The sequence below is a fragment of the Bubalus kerabau genome, chromosome 13 (assembly GCF_029407905.1).
Source record: "Bubalus kerabau isolate K-KA32 ecotype Philippines breed swamp buffalo chromosome 13, PCC_UOA_SB_1v2, whole genome shotgun sequence".
NCBI classification, from domain to species: domain Eukaryota; kingdom Metazoa; phylum Chordata; class Mammalia; order Artiodactyla; family Bovidae; genus Bubalus; species Bubalus kerabau.
In genome coordinates this window covers 21,872,189-21,896,267 of record NC_073636.1, presented here as the reverse complement: position 1 = coordinate 21,896,267, position 24,079 = coordinate 21,872,189, and the positions used below count along the sequence as shown (strand labels likewise).

The 24,079-nt window shown below is 38.5% G+C and overlaps 1 protein-coding gene across 3 annotated transcripts in view; it reads right to left on the bottom strand.

The window, feature by feature from the left end:
• The window catches only part of PLXDC2 (plexin domain containing 2), a 423,407-nt gene that overhangs the window by 187,449 nt on the left and 211,879 nt on the right, over window positions 1–24,079 (bottom strand). For all 3 annotated transcript variants that reach the window (XM_055543765.1, XM_055543766.1, XM_055543764.1), the window contains exon 3: window positions 14,446–14,592. In XM_055543765.1, the coding sequence (XP_055399740.1) occupies window positions 14,446–14,592 (147 nt within the window). The remainder of the gene's footprint in view (window positions 1–14,445; window positions 14,593–24,079) is intronic.

Here is a 24,079-nt window from a genome sequence, read left to right as displayed (position 1 = left end):
ATGGTTTTTCCTGTGGTCATGGATGGATGTGAGAGTTGGACTGTGAAGAAGGCTGAACGCCGAAGAATTGATGCTTTTGAACTGTGGTGTTGGAGAAGACTCTTGAGAGTCCCTTGGACTGCAAGGAGATCCAACCAGTCCATTGTGAAGGAGATCAGCCCTGGGATTTCTTTGGAAGGAATGATGCTAAAGCTGAAACTCCAGTACTTTGGCCACCTCATGCGAAGAGTTGACTCATTGGAAAAGACTCTGATGCTGGGAGGGATTGGGGGCAAGAGGAGAAGGGGACAACAGAGGATGAGATGGCTGGATGGCATCACTGACTCGATGGACATGAGTCTGAGTGAACTCTGGGAGTTGGTGATGGCCAGGGAGGCCTGGCGTGCTGCGATTCATGGGGTCGCAAAGAGTCGGACACGACTGAGTGACTGATCTGATCTGATCTGATTTCTAATAAGGAGGTGGAAATGATTTGATATATGTTGTTTCTAATAGCAATGGAGGCAAATTGCTTTTGTAATAGAATCACATCACAATTAGATACTATGTTTCGCAGAAACATTATGATGGCTTCATTTTTGTTATATTGAAATGATCATAACTAGTGTATTTACTGGTGTTATAAGAATGGAATTAGCTTTTAATGTATCAGACATCATTCTAAGTATTTTGTCTGCATTAAGCAAGTATGAATGCTAAAACTAGGTGAGAGTATGACAAGAAAGAAGATGTTTTGTATGCACAGAGTATCTCCTCCAAAGATACTTAGGAATTAGAAAAGGAAAAACAGTAAGTTTACAGTAAAGAAACAAAATCTGGTAGACATCACCTTAAGCAGGTGATCAAAGTTAACATGGCTGGTAATGAGACGTGATGACATCAGGTACCTGCTGATGTATGCATGGTGATGGACAAAATACCATTCCCTAGGTATTCTTTTTTTTTTTTTCCTTCCACACTAGGTATCTTGTGGGATTTTAGTTCCCCCACCAGAGATGGATCCCTGGTCCTGGGCAATGAAAGCCTTCATGTTAACCACTGGACTGCCAGGGAAGTCCCTCCCCTAGTATTCTTGCCAAAAATAGAAACCTGTATTTAACCATGAAGAAGCAGTAGACAAACCTCAAATCAAGATCACTGTACAGAGACTGGTAAATACCCTTCAAAATGTCAAGTTTCATGAAAGATAAAGAAAGACAGAAAATCTGTCATAGATTGGAGGAGGTGCGACTAGGAGATTTGACGAACAAATGCAATGTGGGTCCTATATTGGATTCCAAATAAGAATAAGGGTGGTTTGGGGACAGTTCACAAAAGGTGAATATAGCATGAAGATTAGTTAAGAACATCACACCAATGGTAATTTCTTGGTGTTGGAAATTGTACCATGAGTATATAAAGTGTTACTACTTGGAGATGCTTGTTGAAAGCTATATGGGAACTCGTCAATAATTTTTCCAAGTTTATTTACAAGCCTGAAATTATTTCAAAACAAAACTTTACAAGTTGTTCAATCGCTCAGTAATATGTGACTCTTTGTGACCCCATGGACTGCAGCATACCAGGTTTCCCTTCATCAGCTCCCGGAGCTTGCCCAAATTCATAACCATTGAGTCGGTGATGCCATCCAACCATCTCATCCTCTGTCATCCCCTTCTCCTCCTGCCTTCCATCTTGCCCAGCATTAGGGTCTTTTCCAATGAGTCGGCTCTTCGCATCAGATGGGCAAAGTATTGAAGCTTCAGAATCAATTCTTCCAATGAATATTCAAGATTGACTTCCTTTAGGACTGACTGGTTTGATCTCCTTGGTCAAACTTTATAAGAAAGGAAAACTAATAAGTTCAAAGCAGCAGAAGCAGTAGAGCCAGGATTTCAATCCAAATGTGCTTGACTCCAAACTCCTAAATCTTGCCAACTACAGGACATCATTTTCTCTCCCTTATACTAGGTGATCCTTTTCCTACCTATTTTCACATCTTCTATAGGCATTTTCTACCTGGTACTCTTAACGTTGTCAGTGACTAATGTTTTTGTTCTCAGTAAACATAACTTAATGTTCTTTAAAATTTAATAACAGTGGAAATAGAAAGCTCCCGGATGCCTGAGGCTAAAGCCACACACACAAAAAGAAAATCTGGGGAAGGTACAGAGCAGTCTTTCTGATGAAATCACGGGGACTAGACTAGCAGCGCTGGGCTGCATGGAGCTGTCATGAGCTGCACACCATTGAGGTCTGATGGTAACATGGTGGTCTCTTCTCACTGGATGATGGGAACAGCCTGAACTACTCATTTTGCACATTTGAGGACTAGATGCTTCCATTTCTTATCTGCCAAGGATAGATCCAAGGGCCTGTTTTCTAAACTTACACAACATTTATTTATTTTGTAAATAGACTCCTAATTTATTTTTATTCTTTTTTTTTAACTTTATAATATTATATTGGTTTTGCCATATATCAACATGAATCCGCTACAGATATACATGTGTTCCCCATCCTGAACCCTCCTCCCTCCCCATACCATCCCTCTGGGTCGTCCCAGTGCACCAGCCCCAAGCGTCCAGTATCATGCATCGAACCTGGACTGGCAACTCGTTTCATATACGATATTATACATGTTTCAATGCCATTCTCCCAAATCATCCCACCCTCTCCCTCTCCCACAGAGTCCAAAAGACTGTTCTATACATCAGTGTCTCTTTTGCTGTCTCGTATACAGGGTTATTGTTATCATCTTTCTAAATTCCATATATATGCGTTAGTATACTGTATTGGTGTTTTTCTTTCTGACTTACTTCACTGTGTATAATAGGCTCCAGTTTCATCTACCTCATTAGAACTGATTCAAATGTATTCTTTTTAATGGCTGAGTAATATTCCATTGTGTATATGTACCACAGCTTTCTTATCCATTCATCTGCTGATGGACATCTAGGTTGCTTCCATGTGCTGGCTATTAAAACAGTGCTGCGATGAACATTGGGGTACACGTGTCTCTTTCAATCTGGTTTCCTCAGGGTGTGTGCCCAGCAGTGGGATTGCTGGGTCATAAGGCAGTTCTCTTTCCAGTTTTTTAAGGAATCTCCACACTGTTCTCCATAGTGGCTGTACTAGTTTGCATTCCCACCAACAGTGTAAGAGGGTTCCCTTTTCTCCACACCCTCTCCAGCATTTATTGCTTGTAGACTTTTGGATTACAACCATTCTGACTGGCGTGAAATGGTACCTTATTGTGGTTCTGATTTGCATTTCTCTGATAATGAGTGATGGTGAGCATCTTTTCATGTGTTTTACAATTGTCAATGGTAATGACCTTTCACTGGTTTATTCACCTGTTTAACAAATATTCACTTATAAAAGTAACATAAACTGAAAGATATAAATATGAGTATATGGGCTTCCCTGGTGGCTCAGATGGTAAAGAATCTGCCTGCAACGCAGGAGATCCACGTTTGATCCCTGGATCTGGATGAACCCTAGAGAAGGCAATGGCCACACACTCCAATATTCTTGCCTGGAGAATTCCATGGACAGAAGAGCCTGGAGGACTAGAGTCCATGGGGTCACAAAGAGTCAGATATGACTGAGCAACTAACAATTTTCAAGTTGGTATACAGCTGTATGTATGTAGATACAGATAGAAAAATTTAAATTAACAAGTTTCTACAGCAAGTTGCTACCAAAGAGAGAAAATGTACTATGGAGAGGCATTTCCATGTGGCCAACAGCAATGCAAGCTTCTTTTGATATATCCTAAAGTCAGATCCTGCTTCAAGGCCATAAACGAGCTGAGTATTTGCCAGAAATAAAATAGCTGCAGTGGGCAGGATGCTTCACGCTACTTTTGCCATGTGGAATTTTTACAAAATGGAATTTAAACAAACTCTCCCTCTTGCAGGGGAGTGAACAGGATATGGGTTGTTAATCCAGTAACTGAAAACACTGGAAACCTAATTAAAAGGTCAAATTGTTCAGGAAAAGGGGCTAATCAATATGCAAATATACAGGCAAGGGAGTGGCTCCTTTCAGAAATAAAGCCCATCAATCGAATTGATTTTCTGGGTTAGAAATTCTAACTGTTTCAGCACTTTTTTGTAACCGAGAACTTAATTAACCCTGCATATTGAATGACACTGCATGGGGCTCCATGTAAATTAGAAAATAACATATGAACATTTTGTAGTTACCCATTGCTTGTTCATATGAACTTGAGACTGAGTGAACATCATATCTTTTGATCTCTTACACTTCGTGGTTCCCAGCAACACTTGGCTTATGGTTGCCTGCCTATACTTGCACATTTTGAGAATTATTCAAATGAGTTATGTGACTGTTCACCATTCAGGGAGAGTGCAGAGCATAAGTCTGTTTAAGGGCACAGAGGGTAAGAAAAACCAGGATTTATAAAGGAGCCCTGGGAGGGTCGGTGGGGGAGGGGAGACCCAGAGGTCACATCTGGATTTTCCACACTGCTCTGAGAACAAGGCAGTAATTCTACCAGACTTCTCCAACCTGAGTGTGCATGGTAATCACTTAAGGTTCTTGTTAAAAATAGACTCTGCTGCGGATAGTCAGGGGTGGGGGGAGGGAACTAAAATTCTGCATTTCTAACAAGCTCCCAGTGCTCCTGAGACTGCCCCCAGAAACCCCACTTGGAAAGTCAAGACTTTGTGTCATATAAATGGTCTTTGAAACTCTAAAACAGTGCTGTAAGGAAGCTTTGACAAGCGTGAAATGGGTTAAAAGGATAAATAGACTTGATTCTCGATAACATCATCTCACTTTGCCTGTTAGCACTCATCTGGCCTGAAATTTTCCATTTAGGGCAGGAAAGGATAGGGATACCTCCTAGCACAGCACCTTTAAAGTAATGATTTGCAAAAGCTCTTTGCAGCCTCAGTACACCAAAGGACAAGGACATGGTGGCTACTTCCTTGACCAGTGACCCTCAAACAGGGCAGGACAGGAAATGTATTCCTATGAGTTTATCCCGGACAGTTTGAAAATGCCCTTGCTTGTCTCCGTGGATCATAATCTGTCCTCCCTTCTTTTCTGTCACTGGAAAATGATTGTTTTAGAGTTAAAATGTCTGTATGACAATGATTAGTTATCAATACTAACAGTCATCTAGAGCAGCCACTGCTTAAGCATAGTACAAATGTTATTAATAAATCATTCCATTCTAGTGAAAATCTTAGAAAGTAGGTACTATCATCATTCCCGTTTTACAGCTGAGGGAAATGATTAACATAAAGTAAAAACACTGTAAGTTACCCAGCTTTTAGCTGGCAGAAGTGGAGACTCTGGTGTAGGCAGCCTGTTTCTAAGTCGACATGCTTATACACTCTATCAAGCTGCCCCTCAGCTGACATTGAAACAGCTCGAAACACTGACCAACGGAAACTGGTTTTGCTCCCTAAAATCAGGCTGTTGAATAAGCAAAACCTGGGTTACTTTACAGAAACTGCAGTGCGCATGTGCAAGATAGGAACCGGTGTCTCCAGACTGACCCTAAACCAAGAAACTTCAATCTACGGATCTCAAAGAACCGATAAGTTGCCACTGGAGCCCTTTACAAAGTGAGAAGTCAGCTTTCAGCAGCACAGGATCTAGAGACTAGCCAGTCAGCTCCCAAGTTTGAAATCCCCTGAACCCTTAAATTTCGCCCCAACCTTGAATCTGAGAGACAGATTTGAGCCTTGCCTGTCTCCCTGCAGGTCAACCTCACAATAAAGCCCTTTTCTTTCTCAAACACCTGAGTCACAGAATGGGTTTCAATGCACATCAGGCAGGGTATTAGGATCTGGAATTCAGTGCAGGCAAATCTCAGCAGAAGGGTGACTAAATCATTCAAAACTTGACCACAGGTTGAAATGAAAATTTGGGCCAGGTCCAATTTTAACTCTTCATCTTCCTCCACTAACATCCTCTCTTTTGTTTTTTTAACATTTTATTTGGAAATAAATTCAAATGAAAGTTACAATAATCCAAAGAGTCTCCTATATCTTATCTGCAGATTCACTGGTTTTTAATATTTTGCCACAGTGGCCAACTTTTGTATTTTTCAAAAGCTAAATAAGTAAATTGATGCCTCTCAACACAGCTTCCAAGAGCTGCTTCTTTATCCACCCTGCCCATGTCTACAGCTGGTCCTGCAGGGATCAGGACTCAGGTAGCTAAACTCAGCCTGTCTGTCAGGAGTGAAGCTTACTTGACATTTGTGTCAGACATTGGCTGCATAACAAGAAATTCCTTGCAATTTATCACTCATTGAGAGTGACTAAAAGTGTTCTACTTCTGGTCCCATTGGCATAGGAACAGAGCACCTTCAGTGAAGAAGGGATGAGACCTACATTCTGGGGCTGGAATTTCAGGCACAACACATGTTCTGATGGGAGGCCAACTTATAAACAAACAATGTGAGATCTTGACTATTTCATCTAAAGTAATCATCCACCTAAGTCATAGGCTATAATTTAGTAAGAAGAAATGGACAAAAATAAAGTTACTGAAAACAGACACAAAAAAATATTTTTAAAGGATACTAGAATACTAACTTGTTCAGGAAATTTCAATTCCAAAATGTCTGAAGTCTTTTATCTTCTACAATTTAAGATTTTCCACAAGACTTATACCTAGCTGCTTTTTGTTGTATTTACTCTTAGGGAACACTATATTCCATCTACATTTTGCTAACTTTTCTGTGCTACAAAATGTTTTCCTTGAAAAGAGTCCTGTGGAAGCTTTATCATTTAATAACTTCAGGATGAGACTATGTTTTACACTCATGTTATCTAAAATTAACCCTTGTTAAGTCTTCGTGGGGTCCTAGAGAGATGGGAAAGGATGATTAAAAATGGGTCTGACAAGACAATCTATAATGAAAAATAGGAGTAAATGGATTTATTTATTCCACCTGAGACACAGCTGCCTGACTGTGGGATCCCACTTTAGCAGCCCCTAATTATAGAAGATTAATATGAAACCTCCAAGTATTTGCCTCACTTGTGACTTTAAAAAGTTGAGTAGATAGTTATCTATCTAGATGTATTGTATAGTCAGCACTGGCAACGGCGAATGTATGATTACTTCCTATGACTCTAAATTTATGTAAAGAATGGTGCCTGTCCTCTACTAAAGACACAACATGGAGAAATGGGATGAAATTAAACTGAAATATGATGAACTCAAGGATGACTTTTAAAAAGAAAGTATGTTTTTGCTTTGGAAAACAAAAGTTAGGAATATGCGTAAAAATTAGCCACTATCTTCAAGAATTTCCAAAGTCCCTTCCATGACTAAAATATTAGATGGGAATGTTTAGCCTGAGTCATTAACACCATCTGTGGAAGAGGGACTGGATCCTTCCATGTCCACTGGCTTTGGGACAAGCAGACCAGCTCACCTGCATGGCATGCAAAGGAATTCAATTACTCTGATCTCAGGTTGGTTTTATGGAATGGGGGAAAAAACGGCCTTTCTTTTCCATAAAAGGCCCTCAAATAATACTTTCTTCAGGACAGATAATTATTCTCAAAATTTATAATTTCAATATGATAATATTAATAGTAAAGTGAATTAATTAGACAAAAATTAAGTTAGAGAAACAGTTGTACAGACACAGCTTATCCTAGTCTGTTATTAAACTAGAGAAAAACCCCATGAATGAAGACAAGTAAGGACAGGTTGATGAACTGTGTATGTCTTGTGCCTGTGTGTTCAGTCGTGTTCGATTCTTTTGCAATGCTATGGACTGTAGCCTGCGAAGCTCCTCTGTCCATGGAGTTTCCTAGACAAGAATACTGGAGTGGGTTGCCATTTCCTCCTCCAGATGTATGTCTTACTTGAAATGAAACAACTCACAAGAGAGAATGCAGCAAGTTTATTTACCAGTCAAAATAAAAATAAAAGCAACTTATTGTTAGACACTGTGAATAGGATGCAGACAAAAATGTGTGGTCCAGATAATAGCCTGATAGAGATAGCAAATTAAATTGCCTTTTGAGTTAATAATTTAGAAAAATAATCACTTATCAACAGATTTTCTAATGCACAGGAAAAAATAAATTCTGCAATATACAAAAACAATTGACTAAAGTCACCACAAGCAACTGAATGTAGTTCTCCCAACATCAACATTATGCAAATTTAAGACCAATGGAAATGCTAGGCAAAATGCTGTTATTTTTCTGGGGAAAAAGAAAATACCTCCAGAAAGCCTAATTTTTGTTAATGAAGGTTTCGGTATGTTTTTGAGTAGTCTGAAGATCCCCACAGAGAACAATCCAATTTTTAAATTTTAAAACAGTCTATCATCAAAACTGTACCAGTCTCATCAAAAACTTTACCAGCTTTATGGTAGACAGGAGAGCAACAATTCATTTCATTTGGCTAGTGTTTCTTATATAAAGAATCAATCTTCTTACTAATACGTAGAAAAATAGTTAAAAAATTTTAAGGGCAGGGTATGTTTATGTCTGACAAAAAGCACACTGGCAATTTCCTGGCCAAAAAAAATTATTTAAAAATATATGGATATAAATATATAGGTGCATAGCTATCTATAGAAAGAGACTCTGAGAGAATACTTAGGAATTAATGTATTTAGGGGTTAATATGTTTTGTTGTGAAGAATTAGGACTCAGACAACAATGCTTCATTACTGCCTCATTGTTATTTGGTGTTTGCAGTGTCCTTTCATATTTATTTCACTTTTATTCTTGAAATAACACTGGAGGGGAGTCAAAGCAGGCACTTTCCCCTTTGTTCTAGGTTATAACATTGAGGTCCAAAGAGGCCTGAATCTAAGAAAATGAGTTTTGGAGTCAAGGTCTCATAAAGTCTGTAACCCCAGAATCCTTCCACTGGGACAATGGTGCTTCTGTAGAAGTTGTGAATCTGAACTTCATAAACTGTGGTTTCAAAAGACACATGAATTCTAATTTGGTTGTTGAATCAAACTGTGTCCAGCAATAAATTAAGTTATATGGACTGAGAAGTACAGAAGAAAATCTCAAAATGGTGGCATTTGAAGACCTCATAGAAGTTAAAAAAAAAAAAAGAAGAAGAAGAAATTTCAACTGGTTCCCAGGTTTGTAGTCAGAAAGTTCTAGGTTTGCAACCTGATAACTATGGACTTTAAATAAGGAACAAAAAACCCAAATAGGTACCACTATTTGAAGGTAAGGTGCTTGACTCATTGCTTGTCGTGTGATAGGGACTTATGCCAATTTTTTGTTTTCCTTTAACTACTGTTTGAAGACATGCTTCTTCCTTTAATGTGTCCAACTGGAAAACTAGGTTTTAACATCTGTTTTTACTGCAAATATGATTTAAGAATTGTTATTTAACTCAAAAAGAACAATGGGGATATTTAAACAAAAAAGGACAGAGGGGAAATTGAAGGAACATGTAATCAAATTACTACATACATATATATATCAGATCAGATCAGATCAGATCAGTTGCTCAGTCGTGTCCAACTCTTTGCAACCCCATGAATCGCAGCACGCCAGGCCTCCCTGTCCATCACCAACTCCCGGAGTTCACTGAGACTCACGTCCATCAAGTCAATGATGCCATCCAGACATCTCATCCTCTGTCGGCCCCTTCTCCTCCTGCCCCCAATCCCTCCCAGCATCAGAGTCTTTTCCAATGAGTCAGCTCTTCGCATGAGGTGGCCAAAGTACTGGAGTTTCAGCTTCAGCATCATTCCTTCCAAAGAAATCCCAGGGCTGATCTCCTTCAGAATGGACTGGTTGGATCTCCTTGCAGTCCAAGGGACTCCCAAGAGTCTTCTCCAACACCACAGTTCAAAAGCATCAATTCTTCAGCGCTCAGCCTTCTTCACAGTCCAACTCTCACATCCATACATGACCACAGGAAAAACCATAGCCTTGACTAGACGAACCTTTGTTGGCAAAGTAATGTCTCTGCCTTTGAATATGCTATCTAGGTTGGTCATAACTTTCCTTCCAAGGAGTAAGCAGTAAGCGTCTTTTAATTTCATGGCTGCAGTCACCATCTGCAGTGATTTTGGAGCCCAGAAAAATAAAGTCTGACACTGTTTCCACTGTTTCCCCATCTATTTCCCATGAAGTGGTGGGACCGGATGCCATGATCTTCGTTTTCTGAATGTTGAGCTTTAAACCAACTTTTTCACTCTCCACTTTCACTTTCATCAAGAGGCTTTTTAGTTCCTCTTCACTTTCTACTATAAGGGTGGTGTCATCTGCATATCTGAGGTTATTGATATTTCTCCCGGCAATCTTGATTCCAGCTTGTGCTTCTTCCAGTCCAGCGTTTCTCATGATGTACTCTGCATATAAGTTAAATAAACAGGGTGACAATATACAGCCTTGATGTACTCCTTTTCCTATTTGGAACCAGTCTGTTGTTCCATGTCCAGTTCTAACTGTTGCTTCCTGACCTGCATACAAATTTCTCAAGAGGCAGTTCAGGTGGTCGGGTATTCCCATCTCTTTCAGAATTTTCCACAGTTTCTTGTGATCCACACAGTCAAAGGCTTTGGCATACTCAATAAAGCAGAAATAGATGTTTTTCTGGAACTCTCTTGCTTTTTCCATGATCCAGCGTATGTTGGCAATTTGATCTCTGGTTCCTCTGCCTTTTCTAAAACCAGCTTGAACATCAGGAAGTTCACGGTTCACATATTGCTGAAGCCTGGCTTGGAGAATTTTGAGCATTACTTTACTAGCATGTGAGATAGTATAAATACTAATCATTTTAGTTTACATTATTAAAGGAAAGAGAAATCAGGGTGTTTTGGCACGTGAAGAATGTGAATTAAATGGTAAGTTTTACTCTGACACCATAAGAGTATTGTGGATGGGAGAAAAGAAACAACTGTTACTCTATGTCCAATATTCCTCCTTTTCTAGAAAATTAACCCAAGATCCCAAAATACTGTTCAGACCACATTTATAGATGATAGTGGTGAAGGGGATAATATTCTTTAAAAAGTTATGTTTCCAGGTCAGACACTCCTGTGTCTTCCTGTGACCTACTGGGAGGAAGTTGGGAAGGGCAGCCTTCCCAGTTTTCAGCTCTCTGACTTCCTTTCCCTTTGCCCAGGGCTGGTTAGTTAACCAGCTGCCCTTGAGTCTCCCCTAGGCTAGATCTTTCTGTTCTCTTCTTTTGTCTAACTGGCTGACAGAAAGGATGTCCTGGGTATGCAAATTTCATCATTTGGTGTTAAGACTTAAGAAACTCCCCTCTTCCCTTAGAGGTTAAACTTAAGTCCTGTTTCCAGCCAAACTACCAGAGGGGGCCTGCGTGCTAAGTCGCTTCAGTTGTGCCCATCTTTGTGATCCCCTGGACTGTAGCCTGCCAGGCTCAGCTGTCCATGGGATCCTCCAGGCAAGAATACAAGAGTGGGTTGCCATTCCCTTCTCCAGGGGAATCTTCCCAACCCCAGGACCGAACCTGCATCTCTTACTTCTCCTGCATTGGCAAGCAGGTTCTTTACCACTAGCACCACTTGGGAAGTCCACCAGAAAGCTCTGCATCAAGGATTTTGATGATTATATCAGGAACCTAATCTATGAAGTGGATCACTGTTTCCCATTTGCTGTTTTCCCTTGGGGTTAAGCCTCTCAATAATATCACAGAGGGGAGAGTAGCTGTGGCTGAGTGTCTGTGTTGTGTGTGTGGAGAGGGGTGGGGGAAGAGGCTGTATGTGGGCATCGTTGAGTCCCTGGCCATAACACTACCTTAACACTGCAATTCTGTCATCACCTCTAAAACCTGGTTCTACTCCAAGGCTGGCATAATAGAGAGGGAGTGAAGAGAACAAGGCAGGATTGGAAAGATGAGCAGACCAGTGGAAGAAATAGTGAAACATGGATCACTTTCTACAATTTGGAAATCTTCAAACAAATATATAACAATCATATTTCTGAAAGAAAGAATGTAGGAAACTTTTATAAAATATTCTAGTAAGAAAATTTGTAAGTTCCAAGATATAAAACTATTCGAATGAAAAAGTCTAAATGGCAAATTTTTCCTGAAAAAAAAGTAACTACATGATATTATCAACTTTATTGTTATAAACTGAATTTATTAATATGTACCTGGATGTGAATGCTTGTGTGCGTGTGTGTGTGTGTGTGTGTTCTGTTGGTGGTGATAGGGATAGTGGATTCAGGACTAATGTCTAGCCGGAAGAAATTCTTGACAATCGTTTAGATTCTCATGGAAAACCAATGGCACAGTAACTAAAATAAAGGTTTCTATCAATGATATATATTTAAAAATCAATGCATGGAGCACCAGCTAAGTTTCAAGCTCAAGCTCGAGTCTTTGCATCTGTGTTTTAGCCAATCTTTGGTGTTCAAACCAACAATGTCACAATCACCGTAAGAAAAAAATAGATCTTTATATCATCATATTTTTTCTTGAAACTATCAGAAAGTTGTTACGAGGCAACCAAACTCTATTCCAAAGAGAAAAAAAAAATCTTCTTTAAGGAAAGACAGGACACACGAACTACTGCCCCTGTGGGAGAACATTTGAGAAAGTCTAAGGAGAAATCAGCTAACATTTTAACTGATGAACTTTTTCCTTTGCTTACAGACAAAGACCTAGGTCATTTTCTGGAATCTCCATGTGGACATGCCAATGTTCAAACTCTTACAAAGTATGTATTATATTATTAGGGACTGTGACATGGTGGGAAGATTGTCAAATGCAATACATTCCTGAAAATCATGGTATTAATCCAATATTTCTCATTTTCTCTTCTTTTGAAGATCTGTTCTAAGCCAGACCATGAATCATTTCTGAATCTGTCATCTTCTCTGAGACTGCTTGAATATGCAAAGGAAAAGGAATGATGTAATTCAGCAAGGGGTGGTGGCTACTTCATCTGCTTCTGAACTTCAGTGAAGCATCATGATACAATTAATTTCCATTTTCACTGTTAGAAGGTGATCTCCTGATATAGGAACATCTACATATACACAATGAAGGCTGATGGTCAACATTTTTGATATCTTATATTTATCACATCGATGCCTCTTTAAATCAGATCAGCCATTACTCTATTAGTTCTATCTTTGTGTCAATAATATCTGGCAATTGCACTTGAAAAGTTAAAGTTATTTTGTTTTCACTGCACATCTTTCTAAACTGAACAGGACATTGCTTCACGATAGTAAGATCACCACTGTAATCAGCGGCAATGAAACCAAATAATGTTTGAAATGTTAAATCAGGAATCATCTTTGACAAAATGATTATCAAAGAATATTCTGAGAACCAAGACTGGTAACACATACATTTTGAACGAGGGACTGACTGCCTAGGTTCGCAGCTGAGTCACACCTCTTATTAGCATGAGAACCTTAGAGAGGCTGGTTATTCCAAGGTTAAGTTCTCCTATCTGCAACACCTAGATGGTAAGTGATATTTAAATTATAGAACTGTCGTGAAAACTGAAAAAGCTGGGCTTCCTCGGTGGTTCAGTGGTTAAGAATCTGCTTGCCAAGACAGGGACATGAGTTTGATCCCTGGTCCAGGAAGATACCCCATGCCACAAGGCATCCAAACTCGTGTGTCACAATTACTGAGCCCCCACTCAAGAGCCTGTGCTCTGCAACAAGAGAAGCCACTGCAATGAGAAGGCTTCACACCACGTCTAGGGAGTCTCCCCAGCTCTCCACAACTAGAGAACAGCACTTGCACAGAAACAAAAACCCAGCAGAGCCACAAATAAATAAAACTTTTTAAAAAAGCTAATCCATGTAAACATTCAACCTGACACAAAGAATACGGTATCAGTGACCATGTAAGCTAAGGGAGACCTGCTTTAATATCTCCTGTCCTCCCCACTGTATAGATGCAGAAACTGTGCCTCAGAAGATTTAAATTACCTGTTTAAGGAACCACCACTGGAAAGTGATTTAAGCTTGAGCTTGAATTACGTTTGGAGCCTTCTGGATTTAATTAATTATTTTCTTTTATATTAAACTTCTCTGCTTACCACATGGAATTTAGTCTACATGTGTTATTTGAATTATGAATGTGTCTAGTTAAATCATCTTCAGACCAAGAGTAATAAACTCATATAAAATGGAAGATTGTGAATTAACTGTATTAAAAATGTTGTCTAAATGCATGGATTACAAGAAAACTGAAAAGTATCAAGATGAACCTCAACTCTGAATGGAATGTGCAACTCATGCTACTTACTGGAGAAATCAGTGGACAATTAAATTAATTAACTAATGGTTAAATTAATACTGGCTTCTCAAAGCAATTCTTTATCATATTCCACAACATCTTATCTGTAATCTAAACTGCAAATGCAGAACTAAATATATTTGAAAAGTGATCACAACAAACAATGTTAGTATGTCAGGTAAAGCAAAAATTTTTTCACAGCAGAAAAAAAAAAGAAACTCAAAATGTCAAAGCACTTACTGCAGCCTGCCGATGAGTATTGGACAGTATTCCATGAATCTTCACTTTGTCCTTTTCCATTTGGTCTATGTTCACCCACAAATCCCGGCTGGCAGAATCAGATGGACCATATATCCGAGATATATAGTAATTATGATCTGTGTCCTCCTGTAATGATAGAAAATAAGGCACATCAAGAACACAGAAAATACAGACAGACTTTGAGGGTATTGTACCAAGTGAAATGTCAGCAAGAGAAAGATAAATACCAAAGACCTTGTGGTATCACTTATATGTGGAATCTAAAAAAGCCAAACTCATGAAACACATGAGAATAGTGGTGATGGGGGGCTGGAAGGGGGTAAAATGGGGAGATGTTGGTCAAAGGGTACAGACTTCCAGTAATAACATGATTTGTTCTGGGGATCTAATGCACAGCATGGGTGATTATAACTAAAAATACTGTACTATAGAGTAACTATATGCAGGTCAAGAAGCAACAGTTAGAACTGGACATGGAACAACAGACTGGTTCCAAATCGGGAAAGGAGTACGTCAAGGCTGTATATTGTCACCCTGTTTGTTCAACTTCTATGCAGATTACATCATGAGAAACACTGGGCTGGAGGAAGCCCAACCTGGAATCAAGATTGCCAGGAGAAATATCAATAACCTCAGATATGCAGATGACACCATCCTTCTAGCAGAAAGGAGAACTAAAGAGCCTCTTGATGAAAGTGAAAGAGGAGAGTGAAAAAGTTGTCTTAAAGCTCAACATTCAGCAAATTAAGATTGTGGCATCCAGTCCCATCACTTCATGGCAGATAGATAGGGAAACAGTGGAAACAGTGGCAGAGTTTATTTTTGGGGGGCTCCAAAATCACTGCAGAGGTGACTTCAGCCATGAAATTAAAAGATGCTTACTCCTTAGAAAAAAAGCTATGGCCAAACTAGACAGCATATTAAAAAGCTGAGACATCACTTAACCAACAAATGTCTGTCTAGTCAAGGCTATGGTTTTTCCAGTAATCATGTATGGATGTGAGAATTGGACTATAAACAAAGCTGAGCACAGAAGAATTGATGCTTTTGAACTGTGGTGTTGGAGAAGACTCTTGAGTCCCTTGGACTGCAAGGAGATCCAAACAGTCCATCCTAAAGGAAGTCAGTCCTGAATATTCATTGGAAGGACTAATGCTGAAGCTGAAACTCCAATACTTTGGCCACCTATGTGAATAATTGACTCACTGGAAAAGACTCTGATGCTGAGAAGGATTGAAGGCGGGAGGAGAAGGGGACAACAGATGATAAGATGGTTGGATGGCATCACTGATTCAATGGACATAAGTTTGAGTAAACTCCAGGAGTTGGTGATAGACAGGGAGGCCTGGTGTCCTGCAGTCCACGGGGTCACAAAGAGTCAGACACAGCTGAGTGACTGAACTGAACTGAACTGAACTGAGAGTAATTAACTATATAGTAACTTTTCCAGTAGTCATGTATGGATGTTAGAGTTGGACCATACAGAAGTCTGAGCACCTAAGGATTGATGCTTTTGAACTGTAGTGTTGGAGAAGACTCTAGAGAGTCCCATGAACTGCAAGGAGATCAAACCAGTCAATCCTAAAGGAAATCAATCCTGAATATATATTGGAAGGACTGATGCTGAAGCTCCAATACTTTGGCCACCTGATGCAAAAAGCTGGCTCATCAGAAAAGACCCTGACACTGCGAAAGATTGAAGGCAGGAGGAGAAGGAGATGACAGAGGTTGAGATGGTGGGATGGCAACACTGACTCAATGGACATAAGATTAAGCAAGCTCCAGGAGATGGTGAAGGACAGGGAATCCTGGCCTGCTGCAGTCCATGTGGTTGCAAAGAGTTCGACATAGCTAACTGACTGAATAATAATATAGTAACTTGAAAGTTGCTAAGACTGTATATCTTAGAAGTTATCACCACTAAAAAAGTAATGGTAATAGTATGACATGTTGGAGATGTTAGCTAATGCTGTATGTAAGTGTATCAAATCAGCATGTTATACTCCTTAAACATACACCATGTTACATATCAATTACATCTCAATAAAGGTAGGAAAAAAAGAGAAACATTTATTTTCTTTTCAGAACCTACTCAGTACTAGCTAAATTTGCCTAAAGCATTTTACTTTCTAATTTAGAATATAAAAAAGTATAGTTTACTTATGACTTTGGCAGCTTGAAATTTCTCCATTTCATCAGTTTATTTTGCTCTTTCCCTAGAGTTGTTTAAACACCATTTTACCCTAAAATTGAGAGTACGTCAGAATTGTGGCAAGCAAAGATAGAGGTAATCATATTTGGTTCTTGTTATAAGCTTTATGTTGATTCTGACTGCTATTTTAAATAACACCTCTAAGATGAATCTACTTGTAACAATTTTTTTCTCTTTCAGGTGAATTTAGTGCTACATTCAATTTTTTTTTTTTTTCACATCAGTTAAATTTTTAATACTTTTATTGTCCTAGGATCAAAAAATACTTTTCTTTCTTCTGATTCCCTTTTAAAAAGAGAAACATTTAAATCATTGTAAATCAAAATTACATAATTTAAAGAGTTATATATAGAGTTTTGGGCTTCCCAGGTGGTGGTAGGGGGTAAAAAACCTGCCTGCCAATGCAGGAACTTAAGTGACACGGGCTCAACCCATGGGTCGGGGAGATTGCCCTGGAGGAGAAAATAGCAACCCACTCTAGTATTCTTGCCTGAGAAATCCCATGGACAAAGGAGCCTGGCGGGCTACAGTTCATGGGGTCGCAAAGAGTGGGGCACAACTGAGCACACACACTCCGCCTGGAAGACTTCATATAGAGTTCATTATAAAGAAGAAAAAAGTCAGCCCCCAAAAGAAAAAAGAAAAAGAAGAAGAACAGAGGTGTTCCTAAAACTCATAAAAGAACAAACAAAAATGATTCTATTGGAATTAGAAGTGTTAGTATTCTTCAAAATAGCCAAATGAATTAAATAATCTCTAAGGAAAGTGGGGCTTCCCTGTTGGCTCAAAGGGTAAAGCATTTGCCTGCAATGAAAGAGGCCTGGGTTCGATCCCTGGGTTGGGAAGATACCCTGGAGAAGGCGATGTCAACCCACTCCAGCACTCTTGCCTGGAGGATCCCATGGATGGAGAAGCCTGGTAGGCTACAGTCTGTGGGGTCGCAAAGAGTCGGACATGATTGAGTGACTTCACTTTCACTTTCAAGGAAAGTGAATTAGATTTTTAAAATATAAAAGTAATAAGCCTCTTTAGAATAAACTGTTACATAAAACCAAAACATAAAGGCTAGTGAGCAATCTGTGTACAAGGGTCTTTCCTAAACCAGTAATGTTAGGTTTCTATTTGCTGCTGCCTAAACAAAAAATGTCACTTTTGGAATTCAGTACAGTCTAGTCACACACACACACACATTCTTTGTGACCCCATGGACTGCAGCACCCCAGGCTTCCCTGTCCATCACCAACTCCCAGAGCCTCAAATTCATGTCCATCGAGTTGCTGATGCCATCCAACCATTTCATCCTCCATTGTCCCCTTCTCCTCCCTCTTTCAATTTTTCCCAGCATCATGGTCTCTTTCCAGTGAGTCAGTTCTTCGAATCGGGTGGCCAAAGTATTGGAGTTTCAGCTTCAGTCTCAGTCCTTCCAAAGAATATTCAGGACTGATTTCCTTTAGGATGGACTGCTTGGATCTCCTTGCAGTCCAAGGGACTCTCAAGAGTCTTCTCCAGCACCACAGTTCAAAAGCATCAAATCTTCTGCGCTCAGCTTTCTTTATACTCCAACTCTCACATCCATACATGACTACTGGAAAAGCCATAGCTTTGACTAGACAGACGTTTGTTGGTAAAGTAATGTCTCTGCTTTTTAATATGCTGTCTACGTTGATCATAGCTTTTCTTCCAAGGAGAAGCATCTTTTAATTTCATGGCTGCAGTCACCATCTGCAGTGATTTTGGAGCCCCCAAAAATAAAGTCTGTCACTGTTTCCATTGTTTCCCCATCTATTTGCCATGAAGTAATGGGACTAGATGCCATGATCTTAGTTTTCTGAATGTTGAGCTTTATGCCAACTTTTTTGCTCTCCTCTTTCACTTAAATCAAGAGGTTCTTTAGTTCTTTGCTTTCTACCATAAGAGTGGTGTCATCTGCATATCTGAGGTGATTGATATTTCTCCTGGCAATCTTGATTCCAGCTTGGGCTTCACTTGGCCCGGCATTTTGCTTGATGTTCTCTGCATATAAGCAGAGTGACAATATACAGCCTTGACGTACTCCTCTCCTGATTTGGAACCAGTCTGTTGTTCCACATCCAGTTTTAACTGTTGCTTCCTGACCTGCATACAGATTTCTCAGGAGGCAGGTCAGGTGGTCTGGTATTCCCATCTCTTGAAGAATTTTCCACAGTTTGTGGTGATCCACACAGTCAAAGGCTTTGGCATAGTCAATAAAGCAAAATAGATGTTTTTCTGGAACTAGTCTTTTCTAATAATGTGAACTATAATTACTATTGAGTGACAATAAATTCAAACTTCTCTTTTTAAACTAGGATTTGCCCCTGCTTTCATTGAATGGTCATAGGAATTGAGTTTTCTAGACAGCATATTAAAAAGTCTAGATAAGCTTATTAAAAAGCAGAGATATTACTTTGCCAACAAAGGTCTGTCTAGTCAAAGCTATGGTTTTTCCAGTAGTCATGTATGGGTGTGAGAGCTGGACCATAAAGAAACCTGAGCAATGAAGAATTGATGCTTTGAACTGTGGTGTTGGAGAAGACTCTTGAGAGTCCCTTGGACTGCAAGGAGAGTCAACCAGTCCATCCTAAAGGAGACCAGTCCTGGATATTCATTGAAAGGACTGATGCTGAAGCTGAAATGCCAATACTTTGGCCACCCAATGTGAAGAACTGACTCATTTGAAAAGACCCTGATGCTGAGAAAGACTTAAGGCAGGAGGAGAAAGGGAAGACAGAGGATAAGATAGTTGGATGGCATCACTGACTCGATGGACATGAGTTTGAGCAAGCTTTGGGAGTTGGTGATGGACAGGGAGGCCTGGCATGCTACAGTTCATAGAGTCAGAAAGAACTGGACACCATTGGGCAACTGAACTGAACTGAACTGACTGAGAAATCGAGATAATACATCTCTTCCCTATAATATGGGTTGGTGAATTCCACTTTTACTTTAATTTTCACTATTGATATCAATATGGTACCTGTCACAAAACCTTTATTTTTCTTGTTTCTCACTCATTGAATATTTACATGCTTTAAAAAGCATTTTTGCTGAGGAACACTCAGTAAAATCATATTATTCTTGACGAATTTGAATCACAATTAGGTTTTTTGTTGTTTGTTTTCTCATGAAATGTAATTTTGCTTATTAATTTGAGGTGTCTCTAAACAGAACATATTTGAAAACACTCAAGTATATGTAAGATTAATGGTTAGTGAATAGAGGGTCTATGATTTGAATAATAAGATTTGGGATATATTTTATCTAATGCATTTATTATTTAAGTGCTAATTATATAAAATATAATTATCCTTGAGATCCAGTCTAAATAAGAATCCCATGTACCTTTTCTTAAGTACCATATATGGTACTAACCCTAACCCTAACCCCTACATAAACGAAAGGAGTATGGGAAGCAGTATCCTAAATAGATTTTGCTTCATGACTAAAAGAAAACATATGACCCCAATTGTAAATCTTGAGAAATGTGATTAAATGTTAACAGTAAATTAAAACAATAAATCCTAGGAAAATCTCCAATTAAACTCTATCATATACAAATTACATGTATACCCATGGTTAAAGATAAAGTGCAGCTGAGAAGAAGAAAAAAGGAAATACAAAGAAAGAAGTAGGAATAAGAGTCTGCAACTCAAAGGAGCTTCTATCTCAATGATTTTCTGGCCCTCCCTTCCAGAAGGTGATGACACGGACGGCCCGGGTTCTAGGAGAGTAACAGGCTTTGTGGTTGTGCTTCAACTCCTTCCATCGTCTGGGAAAGCTTCAGAGGTGAGTACCTTTCTTGACTTTGGGCACAAGTCCTTCTACAAGTGTCATGCTTCTGGCAACAGTGGCTGATTGTTAGGATGAGCGTATGACCTAAGGAAGACCAGTCCGTGAGACATCCAGGGAACTATGTAGACAGGAGATAATTTCCCTGATTCTGATTGTTGAGATGTGTAGCTGTGAGACTTGGAACTACCGCCACCATTTTGCTACCAAGGGGGAACCTTGCCTGAAGACAAAGCAAACAGATAAAGACAGAACCATAAGGCCATACGTAATGCAAAGAAAGAGCCAGATCCCTAACCAGTCAAGTGTGCCAGCTCCTAGACTTGTTCAACCACTTAGATGAATCATTAAATCTCTTGTATTGTTAAAACACCTTGAGTTGAGTTATTATGAACCAAAAGAATCCTGACAAACAAGTTTTGTTAACTTGCATGAAAAGAGACTTAAGCAGTGTTGAATAAGACAACCTTATCTACACATTTATAGATCTGGATAACAAACATCTCCCACTCGTATCTAGTATTCCATCAAATCACATGGCAGGAATGAAAACTTTTATCTAACCTGCCAGAAATCATCAAGTCTGAATAACAAATGATAATGACTCATTTAACTTTTCAATGAATGGTATAATAGAGTGGTTTTGAAGAAAATATTCAATGAGTTTAAATTAAAAAATTAATTTTGCTTCCTATTCCTAGTATTTTTACAGACTTCAGTATCATTGAGGTCAGAGATATAATCTTTATATGAGTTCTGTAACAGATTTTATGATAGTTCCAAATTCTTATATAATTGCCAAATAGATATTTTCTTTAATATTACAAATTTTCAGTATAGAGTTCAGTATAATTGTTGCAATCAACATATCTAAAATGACTTCGGTATTTCCTTTAACCTCTAAGTCTTTGTAATGAATCAAGACACAGTCTTGAAGTTAATACAAAGAATAAGAGTATCGTTAGGCTAAACAATGGACTTGCTGCAAAAATATACATTTTGGGGTCTGTAATCAGTAATTATAATTACTGATATGGCTATGTGAACATACATTTACATTTTCACTTAAATCGGAGCTTCTCAAAACGATATTACATCTTTGAAAATACTGAAAGCTAAAGCCTTTTGACTTCTTGGTGTTTGCCTTCTATAGCCCAAGCTTGCCAGGTTGTCATGGAAACTTCTATTCAAAGAGGAAGACAATTTATTGTTTACCTAGGAATTTAGAGGCAGAAGTTGTTAAATTCCTGGGAGAGGTGTTTGGCTCAGCTATTCAGGAACACCATAAACTAGATGTCTCAAAAATATGACATCTTAGCACTACTAAATTATTCAAACCACATCTTGTCCTTTATAGGAGTAATGGTACTTAAAGCTTTGCCAAAAGCCACTTCAGGCGTAAAGATTTTCCTATTCTGCTCAAAAGTAAACTATTTCTAACATCATAGACAATAAAACAAAACACCACTGTGATATGACTACTTGCCAATTCATTTAGGAAACCAACTGTTACTGAAAGTGGATGGCACAGTAGGTAGCTATAAATCCTATAAGTCCATGCTTTTCAGACACGTCTGGAAATGTGCAGCTGTAAACAGAGGACATACACCAAAAATACAGAGAAAACGTCTTTGCGACTATAGCCTAACCATTCAGCAACAATCAGTTCACTCAATTCCTAACCCACGTGTGGTCTTCTCTTGTTTTCATAGGTATTAAGTTGATTTTATGTTAAATAATTTTTATGGATGCCTCATATTGCCTTATGTGGTAATAGCATTTGAATTCTAAATTCATTTCATTGAGAATTATTTTTAAAAATCTTGAGTATATTGTACAAACATCACTGTGCTAGTCATCTGAAATATACAGATACATAAAACATAGCCAAAGATCTTAGGTAAAGTTATTTAGCATTTAATGGATTGGTCACCTTTCAAAGATAGTTTCATAATAAATAAAGAAATATTATAATTTGAATGGTTCCTGCCAGGTGTTAATATACACCAAATATGTTATATTCTTAATTAATGATTTCACAAGGGTCATATAGTATATTTAAAGGTAAAGCCATTTTAAAATATTACTTGTGTATATAAACCTCCTTAAAAACAATAAGTAACAAATAGTGAAATGAATAATCAATTTAAAAAATCATGTTGATATAAGAAACCAAAAGGATATGAGCAAATTACAAAGGGAAGAAGAGAGTGAGCTGACAATTACAAAGGAAAAAGTTACGAGATTAAATCATTAGTAGAAACAAGAGCAGAATATATGTGTGTGTGTGTGTGTGTGCACGCCATCCCTTAGTTGTATCCAACTCTTTGCAAACTCCATGGACTGTAGCCCACCAGGGTCCTCTGTCCATGGGATTTTCCCAGGCAAGAATATTGGAGTGGGTTTCTATTTCCTGCTCCAGGAGATCTTCCTAACTCAGGGATCAAACCCACTTTTCCAGCATCTTCTGCATTGGCAGGCAGATTCTTTACCACTGAGCCATCTGAAAAGCCCAACAACAGCAGAATAAATGTGATTAATTACTAGTCAGGACATAGGGAAAAGTCTTGAGAAAGACACAAAATGAAATGGAAAAGAAGAATGAAGTGTGTATATATATATATATGAATGATAATAAATTATTTTAAAATGACATACATTTTAAAAACTTTATATATTTTAAAATAACTTGATATACATACACACACGTATATATCCACACACTTAGTCGACTTAGATAAGTCTCTTTAATTATGTTAGAATAATTTTTTTCTGAGATAAAGACCTGAATCATACACTATGTCCCAAGTAAATTTGCAATAGAATTTTGAATATTAAGAAATCCTCTGGTGAAATTTCTCGTAGGTTAAAAAAAAAGAAGAAGAATAAGAAATCTTATACATACCTAGCAAGACAAATAGAGTCATGTATAAAGAGTAAAAAACCTTGGTTAGGCTGATACTTCTCCATAATTTTCAGTGGAAACAATGGCTGTACCATGTGAGAGAAGGAAGTTGGGATTCAAGGAATTTTTGCCTGAGTTGTAATGTAATTATAAAGGCAACACACATATTTGTAATACCCACAAATACATGGGGATATTAACCAAGATTTTCACATCTGGGCTCCTCGGTCCATGGGATTCTCTAGGCAAGCATACTGGAGTGGGTGGCCATGCCTTTCTCCAGAGGATCTTCCTCATCTAGGAATCGAACCCTCATCTCTTATGTCTCCTGAACTGGCAGGTGAGTTCTTTACCACTAGTACCACCTGGGCAGCCCTTTCTTAAAAATGGAACACCTACTTACACAACCATTTCAACTGAGGAGTGAATCAAACATGGTCACAAGAATAGAGAAACTGTTATATTGGTTTTTTTTCTAGATGATGGGATTTGGAGAGTGTTTTTTCCCCTTATCTATGTTACTGAATTATTGAATTTTTAAAATAAACATTACATGTAACCACTTTCTTTTTTTACATAAAATAACAAATCCTTGAAGATGCTTCAAAGTATTAATTGTTGATTATTTGGAATCAAATTACCACAATATATCAAGAGACACAAGACTACAATGTTACACATAGATCATG